Source organism: Haliotis rubra, unplaced genomic scaffold, assembly GCF_003918875.1.
Source record: "Haliotis rubra isolate DU_JTF1 unplaced genomic scaffold, ASM391887v1 Scf285, whole genome shotgun sequence".
Classification (NCBI taxonomy): Eukaryota; Metazoa; Mollusca; class Gastropoda; order Lepetellida; family Haliotidae; genus Haliotis; species Haliotis rubra.
Genome location: NW_025766947.1, coordinates 807,034 through 821,247, shown reverse-complemented (window position 1 = coordinate 821,247; position 14,214 = coordinate 807,034). Strand labels below are relative to the sequence as shown.

General features: G+C 46.5%; 1 protein-coding gene across 1 annotated transcript in view; it reads right to left on the bottom strand.

The window, feature by feature from the left end:
* Nucleotides 1-2,875: 2,875 nt before the first annotated feature.
* The window catches only part of LOC124281567 (vitelline envelope sperm lysin receptor-like), a 38,221-nt gene continuing 26,882 nt past the window's right edge, over nucleotides 2,876-14,214 (bottom strand). Inside the window, exon 2 of the mRNA XM_046717511.1 lies at nucleotides 2,876-5,476. Within this exon, the coding sequence (XP_046573467.1) occupies nucleotides 2,876-5,476 (2,601 nt within the window). The remainder of the gene's footprint in view (nucleotides 5,477-14,214) is intronic.

The window sequence follows — 14,214 nt, the reverse complement described above, 5'->3', positions numbered from 1 at the left end:
GCATCACATTGAAACCAAATTGCTGAGTTATTGGCACTATTCCATTACTGCAATTTATCTCTGTTTTACTGACATTTAAAGTTACAAGACTGATGAGTTTGGCTGGAATATTAACATTTTGACTGCAGTACACGTCCCAGTTTGCCAGTCTGCTTGTGGCAGAGAGTGTCGGTTTGGGAGATTGGGAGATTGAAGACATCTGCCCAGGCGTAGTTGAATGACTGATTGAAGGAGTCTGCACTGATGGACTAGCCTCTGGTACAGGTGTACTTGATGAAGGACTAGCGTCTGATGCAGGCGTACTTGATGAAGGACTAGCCTTTGGTACAGGCGCACTTGATGAAGGACTAGACTCTGGTGCAAGTGTACTTGATTTAGGACTGGTGTCTGGATTAAATGCCAGGGCTGACTTAGGTAGGAAACATTTAATTGGCAAAAAAATCGGGAGCCCTTCTCCCCATTCCAACCAAGCAGTTGCGTTATACAGTAAGACAGAGTCATTATTTGGGACTGGATATGGTCCCCAAAATACACATTTCCTGGACTGTCAGAAGAAACTCCGTTTGTATAGTGAATTAGCATCACATTGAAACCAAATTGCTGAGTTATTGGCACTATTCCATTACTGCAATTTATCTCTGTTTTACTGACATTTAAAGTTACAAGACTGATGAGTTTGGCTGGAATATTAACATTTTGACTGCAGTACACGTCCCAGTTTGCCAGTCTGCTTGTGGCAGAGAGTGTCGGTTTGGGAGATTGGGAGATTGAAGACATCTGCCCAGGCGTAGTTGAATGACTGATTGAAGGAGTCTGCACTGATGGACTAGCCTCTGGTACAGGTGTACTTGATGAAGGACTAGCCTCTGATGCAGGCGTACTTGATGATGAAGGACTAGCCTCTGGTGCACAGGCGTACTTGATGAAGGACTAGACTCTGGTGCAAGTGTACTTGATTTAGGACTGGTGTCTGGATTAAATGCCAGGGCTGACTTAGGTAGGAAACATTTAATTGGCAAAAAAATCGGGAGCCCTTCTCCCCATTCCAACCAAGCAGTTGCGTTATACAGTAAGACAGAGTCATTATTTGGGACTGGATATGGTCCCCAAAATACACACATTCCTGGACTGTCAGAAGAAACTCCGTTTGTATAGTGAATTAGCATCACATTGAAACCAAATTGCTGAGTTATTGGCACTATTCCATTACTGCAATTTATCTCTGTTTTACTGACATTTAAAGTTACAAGACTGATGAGTTTGGCTGGAATATTAACATTTTGACTGCAGTACACGTCCCAGTTTGCCAGTCTGCTTGTGGCAGAGAGTGTCGGTTTGGGAGATTGGGAGATTGAAGACATCTGCCCAGGCGTAGTTGAATGACTGATTGAAGGAGTCTGCACTGATGGACTAGCCTCTGGTACAGGTGTACTTGATGAAGGACTAGCGTCTGATGCAGGCGTACTTGATGAAGGACTAGCCTTTGGTACAGGCGCACTTGATGAAGGACTAGACTCTGGTGCAAGTGTACTTGATTTAGGACTGGTGTCTGGATTAAATGCCAGGGCTGACTTAGGTAGGAAACATTTAATTGGCAAAAAATCGGGAGCCCTTCTCCCCATTCCAACCAAGCAGTTGCGTTATACAGTAAGACAGAGTCATTATTTGGGACTGGATATGGTCCCCAAAATACACACATTCCTGGACTGTCAGAAGAAACTCCGTTTGTATAGTGAATTAGCATCACATTGAAACCAAATTGCTGAGTTATTGGCACTATTCCATTACTGCAATTTATCTCTGTTTTACTGACATTTAAAGTTACAAGACTGATGAGTTTGGCTGGAATATTAACATTTTGACTGCAGTACACGTCCCAGTTTGCCAGTCTGCTTGTGGCAGAGAGTGTCGGTTTGGGAGATTGGGAGATTGAAGACATCTGCCCAGGCGTAGTTGAATGACTGATTGAAGGAGTCTGCACTGATGGACTAGCCTCTGGTACAGGTGTACTTGATGAAGGACTAGCGTCTGATGCAGGCGTACTTGATGAAGGACTAGCCTTTGGTACAGGCGCACTTGATGAAGGACTAGACTCTGGTGCAAGTGTACTTGATTTAGGACTGGTGTCTGGATTAAATGCCAGGGCTGACTTAGGTAGGAAACATTTAATTGGCAAAAAATCGGGAGCCCTTCTCCCCATTCCAACCAAGCAGTTGCGTTATACAGTAAGACAGAGTCATTATTTGGGACTGGATATGGTCCCCAAAATACACACATTCCTGGACTGTCAGAAGAAACTCCGTTTGTATAGTGAATTAGCATCACATTGAAACCAAATTGCTGAGTTATTGGCACTATTCCATTACTGCAATTTATCTCTGTTTTACTGACATTTAAAGTTACAAGACTGATGAGTTTGGCTGGAATATTAACATTTTGACTGCAGTACACGTCCCAGTTTGCCAGTCTGCTTGTGGCAGAGAGTGTCGGTTTGGGAGATTGAGAGATTGAAGACATCTGCCCAGGCGTAGTTGAATGACTGATTGAAGGAGTCTGCACTGATGCACTTGATGAAGGACTAGCCTCTGGTGCAGGTGTACTTGATGAAGGACTAGCCTCTGGTGCAGGCGTACTTGATGAAGGACTAGCCTCTGGTGCAGGCGTACTTGATGAAGGACTAGCCTCTGGTGCAGGCGTACTTGATGAAGGACTAGCCTCTGGTGCAGGCGTACTTGATGAAGGACTAGCCTCTGGTGCAGGCGTACTTGATGAAGGACTAGCCTCTGGTGCAGGCGTACTTGATGAAGGACTAGCCTCTGGTGCAGGCGTACTTGATGAAGGACTAGCCTCTGGTGCAGGCGTACTTGATGAAGGACTAGCCTCTGGTGCAGGGATGAAGGACTAGCCTCTGGTGCAGGCGTACTTGATGAAGGACTAGCCTCTGGTGCAGGCGCGTACTTGATGAAGGACTAGCCTCTGGTGCAGGCGTACTTGATGAAGGACTAGCCTCTGGTGCAGGCGTACTTGATGAAGGACTAGCCTCTGGTGCAGGCGTACTTGATGAAGGACTAGCCTCTGGTGCAGGCGTACTTGATGAAGGACTAGCCTCTGGTGCAGGCGTACTTGATGAAGGACTAGCCTCTGGTGCAGGCGTACTTGATGAAGGACTAGCCTCTGGTGCAGGCGTACTTGATGAAGGACTAGCCTCTGGTGCAGGTGTACTTGATGAAGGACTAGCCTCTGGTGCAGGTGTACTTGATGAAGGACTAGCCTCTGGTGCAGGTGTACTTGATGAAGGACTAGCCTCTGGTGCAGGTGTACTTGATGAAGGACTAGCCTCTGGTGCAGGTGTACTTGATGAAGGACTAGCCTCTGGTGCAGGTGTACTTGATGAAGGACTAGACTCTGGTGCAAGTGTACTTGATTTAGGACTGGTGTCTGGATTAAATGCCAGGGCTGACTTAGGTAGGAAACATTTAATTGGCAAAAAAATCGGGAGCCCTTCTCCCCATTCCAACCAAGCAGTTGCGTTATACAGTAAGACAGAGTCATTATTTGGGACTGGATATGGTCCCCAAAATACACACATTCCTGGACTGTCAGAAGAAACTCCGTTTGTATAGTGAATTAGCATCATATTGAAACCAAATTGCTGAGTTATTGGCACTATTCCATTACTGCAATTTATCTCTGTTTTACTGACATTTAAAGTTACAAGACTGATGAGTTTGGCTGGAATATTAACATTTTGACTGCAGTACACGTCCCAGTTTGCCAGTCTGCTTGTGGCAGAGAGTGTCGGTTTGGGAGATTGGGAGATTGAAGACATCTGCCCAGGCGTAGTTGAATGACTGATTGAAGGAGTCTGCACTGATGTACTTGATGAAGGATTAGTGTCTGATGCAGGCGTACGTGAGGTAGGACTAGCCTCTGGTGCAGGTGTGCTTGATGTAGGACTATCCTCTGGTGGTGGTGTTCTTGACCTTGGACTATCCCCTGGTGCAGATGTGCTTGATGTAGGAGTTGTTGCGTCTGGTTCAGATGACTGTGTTTGATAGTTCGGAGCTGTTTCGTCGGGTGTAGATGATTGATTGCCGAAGACTAGCTCTTCAGATGCCGGTGGTCGAGAGCTTGAACTTGTGTGTGTCGATGTTGCTTGTGTTGGCTTGTATTTTTGCCTCATGGAAGAACTATAAGTTTGGCCAGATTGTTCATTTGTAGGCATACTATCATGTTCAGCATCAGCCTGGGCACCCAGAGTTTGGTTGTCTGACCTGGGAAGGAAACATTCGATATTGACATAGGTTGGAAGGCCATCCCCCCAAAACTGTGCCATGGTTACATTATACAACTGAACAGAGGCATTCATGGGGACTACATATGGTCCAAAAAATACACACATTCCTGGAAAGCGATCCATTTTATCATGTGGGTATTGAATGATAATTACATTGAAGCCAATCTTCTGTGTCACCGACATCCAGCCATTTTCGCAAAGGATTTGAATATTCCTCACCACTCGTCCTTTCGAGGAAACAGGATGGTCGATATACGTTGCCGGAATGCTGGCATTGTTTCCACAGTAGATCTTCCATCTGATCAGACCATGTTGAGTTGTAACTGATCCTGACTGGTGAGGTGCAGTAGTTTCTGGGTTCGGTGTTGAATACAGAGGAATACTTTGAATGGAACTTTGCCCAGGTGGTGCACTAGAGCTTGGACGGGGACTCGAAATCCGGTTGGTTGTTCCAGAGGTTGGCTGAAAGATTGCTTGAGGGTTAGGTTCAGTGCTTGGTTGTGAGGTCAGTTGAGGGGTAGGTTGAGAGGTTGGTTGTGAGGTCAGTTGAGGGGTAGGTTGTGCGGTCAGTTGAGGGGTAGGTTGAGAGGTTGGTTGTGCGGTCAGTTGAGGGGTAGGATGAGAGGTTGGTTGTGCGGTCAGTTGAGGGGTAGGTTGTGAGACTGGTTGAGGGGTAGGTTGAGAGGCTGGTTGTGAGGCTGGCTCTGTGTTTGTTCGGAAGGTCGGCTGAGATGTTGATTGAGATTGTGGTCGAGTGCTTGGTATAGTACTTAGATTGGTGCGACTTGCAGGCGGATGGCTATGGTTTGATTCTGAGGCTGATTTTGTAAAGTTACATTCAAAAGAGAGATAGCTTGGAGTCCCATCGTTCCATAGCACTGCAACAGTCATATTATACACCTCAACAGAGCCATTCTTCGTAATGAAGTATGGTCCATGGAACACACATGTCCCTGGTATCAAGGAAGAGGAAGCTTGGGGATACTGAATGAGAATTATTTTAAAGCCACTTTCCTGTACGATTGGGATCCATCCATTTTTGCAGATGAGTTGCATATCTTTGATATAGTAGGCCCTGAATGTTATTGGGTAAGAGATGAGGACGGCTGGTTCGCTCTTGTCAGCACTGCAGCTGATGTTCAGGTTCAGGGCCCGCACTCTGCTGTCAGGGGCGCCAGCCTGTCAGGAACATACAAAGCCAAAGTGAAAATGGAAACTTAAGACCTCCTAATCTCACAGTAGAAAGGCAATATTCACTGAGTCATTATCTATACATTTCTTAGAGTAACAGAGGCCACCTCATTCTCCATTGTCAAGAAGAATCTCATTAACATTCTTTGAACATTTTGTATAAAGTCATAGACTGGACCTGCCCTCGTCAGTTGTACATCTCGATTGAGATATACTGCATTTGAGTACACATCCTGGTGTCTCGGTGCACAAAACCAACGCCGACACATTATTATAGTTACATTTTGGTATGAGAAGCAGCAGTACCTGTGTGGGTAGTATAAATTTTGTCACTTGATTTGTTTTGGTGTTGGTTTACGTGAGACTTGAACTAAGTATTTGATGGTTCACCAAGTGTCTGGGTGAGACATATTACTAACGGAAAAAAGTAACTGAGCATGACATAAAATTGCACAGATAAAAGTTTTGAAAAAAAATAACCCTAAATGAACATGTAGCAAAGCACTTTGCACAAAAACTTCGATCTCACGTATCGCGAGTGGCACGTGCACTTTGTGTACAGCACAATGCATTCAACTGTACACTGCACGGCACGGTGCAATCAGCTATACACTGCACGGCACAATGCAATCAGCTATACACTGCACGCCACAGTGCATTCAGCTTTACACTGCACGGCACAATGCATTCAGCTGTACACTGCACGGCACAATGCAATCAGCTATACCCTGCACACCACAATGCATTCAACTATACACTGCACGGCACAATGCAATCAGCTATACACTGCACACCACAATGCAATCAGTTATACACTGCACGGCACACGACACAATCAGCTATACACTTCACGGCACAATGCATTCAAATATACACTGCACGGCACAATGCATTCAACTATACACTGCAGGGCACAATGCACTCAGCTATACACTACACGGCACACGACACAATCAGCTATACACTGCACGGTACAATGCATTCAACTATACACTGTACGGTACAATGCAATCAGCTATACACTGCACGGTACAATGCAATCAGCTAAACACTGCACGGCACAATGCATTCAACTATACACTGCAGGGCACAATGCAATCAGCTATACACTTCACGCCACAATGCATTCAGCTATACACTTCACGCCACAATGCATTCAGCTATACTCTGCAGGGCACAGTGCAATCAGATATACACTGAACGGTCTAATACAATCAGCTATACACTGCACGACACAATGCAATCAAATATACACTGCATGATACAATGCAATCAGTTATACACTGCACGGCACACGACACAATCAGCTATACACTGAACGGCACACGACACAATCAGCTATACACTGCACGGCACACGACACAATCGGATATACACTGAACGGCCAAATACAATCAGCTACACACTGCAGGGAAACAATACAATCAAATGTACACTGTATGATACAATGCAATCAGTTATACACTGCACGGCACAAGACACTATCAGCTATACACTTCACGGCACAAGACACAATCAGCTATACACTGAACGGCACACGACACAATCAGCTATACACTGAACGGCACACGACACAATCAGATATACACTGCACGGCACAATGCAATCAAATGTATACTGCACGGCACAATGCAATCAGCTATACACTGCACGGCACAATGCATTCAACTATAAACTGCACGCTAAAATGAAATAAGTTATACACTGAACGGCACACGACACAATCAGTTATACACTGCACGCCACAATGCAATCAGCTATACACTGCACGGCACAATGCATTCAACTATAAACTGCACGCCACAATGAAATAAGTTATACACTGAACGGCACACGATACAATCAGCTATACACTGTATGCCACAACACAATCAGCTATACACTGAACGGCACACGATACAATCAGCTATACACTGCATGCCACAACACAATCAGCTATACACTGAACGGCACACGACACAATCAGTTATACACTGCACGCCACAATGCAATCAGCTATACACTGCACGGCACAATGCATTCAACTATAAACTGCACGCTAAAATGAAATAAGTTATACACTGAACGGCACACGACACAATCAGTTATACACTGCACGCCACAATGCAATCAGCTATACACTGCACGGCACAATGCATTCAACTATAAACTGCACGCCACAATGAAATAAGTTATACACTGAACGGCACACGATACAATCAGCTATACACTGTATGCCACAACACAATCAGCTATACACTGAACGGCACACGATACAATCAGCTATACACTGCATGCCACAACACAATCAGCTATACACTGAACGGCACACGACATAATCAGTTATACACTGCACGGCACATGACACAATCAGCTATACACTGCACGCCACAACACATTCAGTTATACACTGAACGGCACACGACACAATCAGCTTTACACTGCACGGCACACGACACAATCAGGTATACACTGCACAACAGACCACAATCAGCTATACACTAGACGGCACACGACACAATCCGCTATACACTGCACGGGACACGACACAATCCTCTATACACTGCACGGCACAACACATTCAGCTATACACTGCACAGCACACGACACAATCAGCTATACACTGAACGGCACACGACACAATCAGCTATACACTGCACAACTGACCACATTCAGCTATACACTAGACGGCACACGACACAATCCGCTATACACTGCACGGGACACGACACAATCAGCTATACACTGCACGGCACACGACACAATCAGCTATACACTGCACAGCACACGACGCAATCAGCTATACACTGCACGGCACACGACACAATCAGCTATACACTGCACGACACACGACACAATCAGCTATACGCTGCACCCAACATGACACAATCTGCTATACACTGCATGCCTCAACACAATCAGCTAAACACTGCACGGCACAACGCAATCCGCTATACACTGCACGGTACACTACACGGCACACTACACAATCGGTTATACACTGCACAACAGACGACAATCAGCTATACACTGCACGGCACACGACACAATCAGCTATACACTGCACGGCACACGATACAATCAGCTATACACTGCACGGCACACGACACAATCAGTTATACACTGCACAACAGACCACAATCAGCTATACACTGCACGGCACACGACACAATCAGCTATACACGGTACACGACACAATCAGTTATACACTGCACAACAGACCACAATCAACTATACACTGCACGGCACACGATACAATAAGCTATACACTGGACGGCACACGATGCAATCCGCTATACACTGCATGGCACACGACACAATCAGCTATACACTGCACGGCACACGACACAATCAGCTATACACTGCACAACAGACCACAATCAGCTATACACTGCACGGCACAAGACACAATCAGCTATACACTGCAAGGCACACGACACAATCAGCTATACACTGCACAACAGACCACAATCAGCTATACACTGCACGGCAAACGACACAATCAGCTATACACTTCACGGCACACGACACAATGATGTACACTGCACAACAGACCACAATCAGCTATACACTAGACGGAACGACACAATCCGCTATACACTGCACGGCACACGACACAATCCGCTATACACTGCACGACACATTCAGCTATACACCTATACACGGCACACGACACAATCAGCTATACACTGAACGGCACACGACACAATCAGCTATACACTGAACGGCACACGACACAATCAGCTATACACTGCACAACAGACCACATTTAGCTGTACACTGCACGGCACACGACACAATCAGCTATACACTGCACGACACACGACACAATCAGCTATACACTGCACCCCACATGACACAATCCGCTATACACTGCATGCCTCAACACAATCAGCTAAACACTGCACGTCACAACACAATCCGCTAAACACTGCACACGACACAATCAGTTATACACAGGACGGCACACTACACGGCACACTACACAATCAGTTATACACTGCACAACAGACGACAATCAGCTATACACTGCACGGCACACGACACAATCAGTTATACACTGCACGGCACACGATACAATCAGCTATACACTGCACGGCACACGAGACAATCAGTTATACACTGCACAACAGACCACAATCAGCTATACACTGCACGGCACACGACACAATAAGCTATACACTGCACGGCACAGGATGCAATCCGCTATACACTGCACGGCACACTACACGGCACACTACACAATCAGTTATACACTGCACGGCACACGACACAATAAGCTATACACTGCACGGCACAGGATGCAATCCGCTATACACTGCACGGCACACTACACGGCACACTACACAATCAGTTATACACTTCACAACAGACGACAATCAGCTATACACTGCACGGCACACGACACAATCAGTTATACACTGCACGGCACTCTATGCAATCCGCTATACACTGCATGGCACACGACACAATCAGCTATACACTGCACGGCACACGACACAATAAGCTATACACTGCACAACAGACCACAATCAGCTATACACTGCAGGGCAAACGACACAATCAGCTATACACTGCATGGCGCACGAGACAATCCGCCATACACTGCACGGCACAAAACACAATCAGCTATACACTGCACGGCACACACCACAATCAGCTATACACTGCACGCCACAACACAATCCTCTCTACACTGCACGGCACACGACACAATCAGCTATGCACTGCACAACAGACCACAATGAGCTATACACTGCACGGGATACGACACAATCAGCTATACAGTGCACAACATACCACAATCAGCTATACACTGCACGGGATACGACACAATCAGCTATACAGTGCACGCAACAACACAATCCGCTATACACTGCACGACACACGACACAATCAGCTATACACTGCACGGCACACGACACAATCAGCTATACACTGCACGGCACACAACACAATCTGCTATACACTGAACGACACACAACACAATCCGCCATACACTGCACGGCACAACACAATCCTCTCTACACTGAACGGCACACGACACAGTTATACACTGCACAACAGACCACAATCAGCTATACACTGCACAACAGACCACAATCAGCTATACACTGCACGGCACACGATACAATCAGTTATACACTGCACGGCACACGACACAATCAGCTATACACTGCACGGCACACGACACAATCAGTTATACACTGCACAACAGACAACAATCAGCTATACACTGCAAGGCACACGATATAATCAGCTATACACTGCACGGCACACGACACAGTTATACACTGCACAACAGACCACAATCAGCTATACACTGCACGGCACACGACACAATCAGTTATACACTGCACGGCACACAACACAATCAGCTATACACTGCACGGCACACGACACAATCAGCTATACACTGTACGGCACACGACACAATCAGTTATACACTGCACAACAGACCACAATCAGCTATACACTGCACCCGACACAATCAGCTATACACTGCACACAACACAATCCGCCATACACTGCACGGGACACAACACAATCAGCTATGCACTGCACGGCACACGATACAATCAGCTATACACCGCACGGCACACGACACAATCCGCTATACACTGCACGTCACACGACATAATCAGTTATACACTGCACGGCACACGATACAACTAGTTATACACTGCACGGCACACGATACAACTAGTTATACACTGCACGGCACACGATACAATCAGCTATACACTGCACGGCACACGATACAATCAGTTGCACACTGCACAACAGACCACAATCAGCTATACACTGCAAGGCACACGATACAATCAGCTATACACTGCACGGCACACGATACAATCAGTTATACACTACACAACAGACCACAATCAATTATACACTGCACGGCACACGACACAATCAGTTATACACTGCACGGCACACGACACTATCAGCTATACACTGCACGGCACACGACACAATTAGTTATACATTGCACGGCACACGATACAATCAGGTATACACTGCACGGCACACGACACAGTTATACACTGCACAACAGACCACAATCAGCTATACACTGCACGGCACACGATACAATCAGCTATACACTGCACGGCACACGACACAATCCGCTATACACTGAACGGCACACAACACAATCCGCCATACACTGCACGGCACACAACACAATCAGCTATACACTGCACTGCACACGGCACAACACAATCAGCTATACACTGCACGCCACACACAATCACTTCTACACTGCACGGGCACACAACACAATCAGCTATACACTGCACGCCACAACACAATCAATACACTGCACGGCAACACACGACACAATCAGCTACACACTGCACGCACACGACACAATCAGTCATACACTGCACGGCACACAACACAATCAGCTATACACTGCACGGCACGCTACGGCACACATAATTAGTTATACACTGCACGGCACACGACACAATCAGCTTTACACTGCACAACAGAGCACATTCAACTATACACTGCACGGCACACGACACAATCAGTTACACACTGCACGGCACACGACACAATCAGCTCTACACTGCACAACAGACCACAATTGGCTATACACTGCACCGCACACAACACAATCCGCTATACACTTAACGGCACACGACACAATCAGCGGTACACTGCACATGACACAATCAATTATACACTGCACGGCACACGAAACAATCAGTTACATACTGAAGGGTACACGATACAATCAGTTATGCACTGCACACGATAGAATGAGCTATACACTGAACGGCACACGATACAATCAGTTATACACTGCACGGCACACGATACAATCAGTTATACACTGCACGACACACGATACAATCATTTATACACTGCACGGCACACGATACAATGAGTTATACACTGCACGGCACACGATACAATCAGTTATACACTGAACGGCACACGATACAATCAGCTATACACTGAACGGCACACGATACAATCAGCTATACACTGAACGGCACACGATACAATCAGCTATACACTGCACAACAGACCACAATCAGCTATACACTGCACGGGACACGACACAATCAGCTATACAGTGCACGCAACAACACAATCCGCTATACACTGCACGGCACACGACACAATCAGCTATACACTGCAGGGCACGTGACACAATCAGCTATACACTGCGTGCCACAACACATTCAGCTATACACTGAACGGCACACGACACAATCAGCTATACACTGCGTGCCACAACACATTCAGCTATACACTGAACGGCACACGACACAATCAGCTATACACTGCACGGCACACGACACAATTAGTTATACACTGCACGGCACACGATGGAATCCGCTATACACTGCACGGCACACGACACAATCAGCTATACACTGCACAACAGACCACAATCAGCTATACACTGCACGGCACACGACACAATTAGTTATACACTGCACGGCACACAACACAATTAGTTATACACTGCACGGCACACGACACAATCCGCCATACACTGCACGGCACACAACACAATCAGCTATGCACTGCACGGCACACGATACAATCAGCTATGCACTGCACGGCACACGATACAATCAGCTATACACCACACGGCACACGACACAATCAGCTATACACTGCACGGCACACGACATAATCAGTTATACACTGCACAACAGACCACAATCAGTTATACACTGCACGGCACACGATACAATCAGCTATGCACTGCACGGCACACGATACAATCAGCTATGCACTGCACGGCACACGATACAATCAGCTATACACCACACGGCACACGACACAATCAGCTATACACTGCACGGCACACGACATAATCAGTTATACACTGCACAACAGACCACAATCAGTTATACACTGCACGGCACACGATACAATCAGCTATACACCGCACGGCACAACAGACCACAATCAGCTATGCACTGCACAGCACACGACACAATCAGCTAGACACAATCAGCTATACACTGCACAACAGACCACAATCAGCTATACACTGAACGGCACACGACACAATCAGTTATACCCTGTACGGCACACGACACAATCAGCTATACACTGCACGGCACACGACACAATCAGCTATACACTGCACGGCACACGACACAGTTATACACTGCACAACAGACCACAATCAGCTATACACTGCACGGCACACGATACAATCAGCTATACACTGCACGGCACACAACACAATCAGCTATACACTGCACGCCACAACACAATCCTCTACACTGCACGGCACACGACACAATCAGCTATACACTGCACGGCACACGACACAATCAGCTATACACTGCACGCACACACGACACAATCAGTTATACACTGCACAGCACACGACACAATCAGCTATACACTGCACTGCACGGCACACGACACAATTAGTTATACACTGCACGGTACACGACACAATCAGCTACTCACTGCACGGCACACGACACAATCAGTTATACACTGCACAACAGACCACAATCAGCTATACAGTGCACTGCACACGACACAATTAGTTATACACTGCACGGCACACGATACAATCAGCTATGCACTGCACGGCACACGATACAATCAGCTATGCCCTGCACGGCACACGATACAATCAGCTATACACCACACGGCACACGACACAATCAGCTATACACTGCACGGCACACGACATAATCAGTTATACACTGCACAACAGACCACAATCAGTTATACACTGCACGGCACACAACACA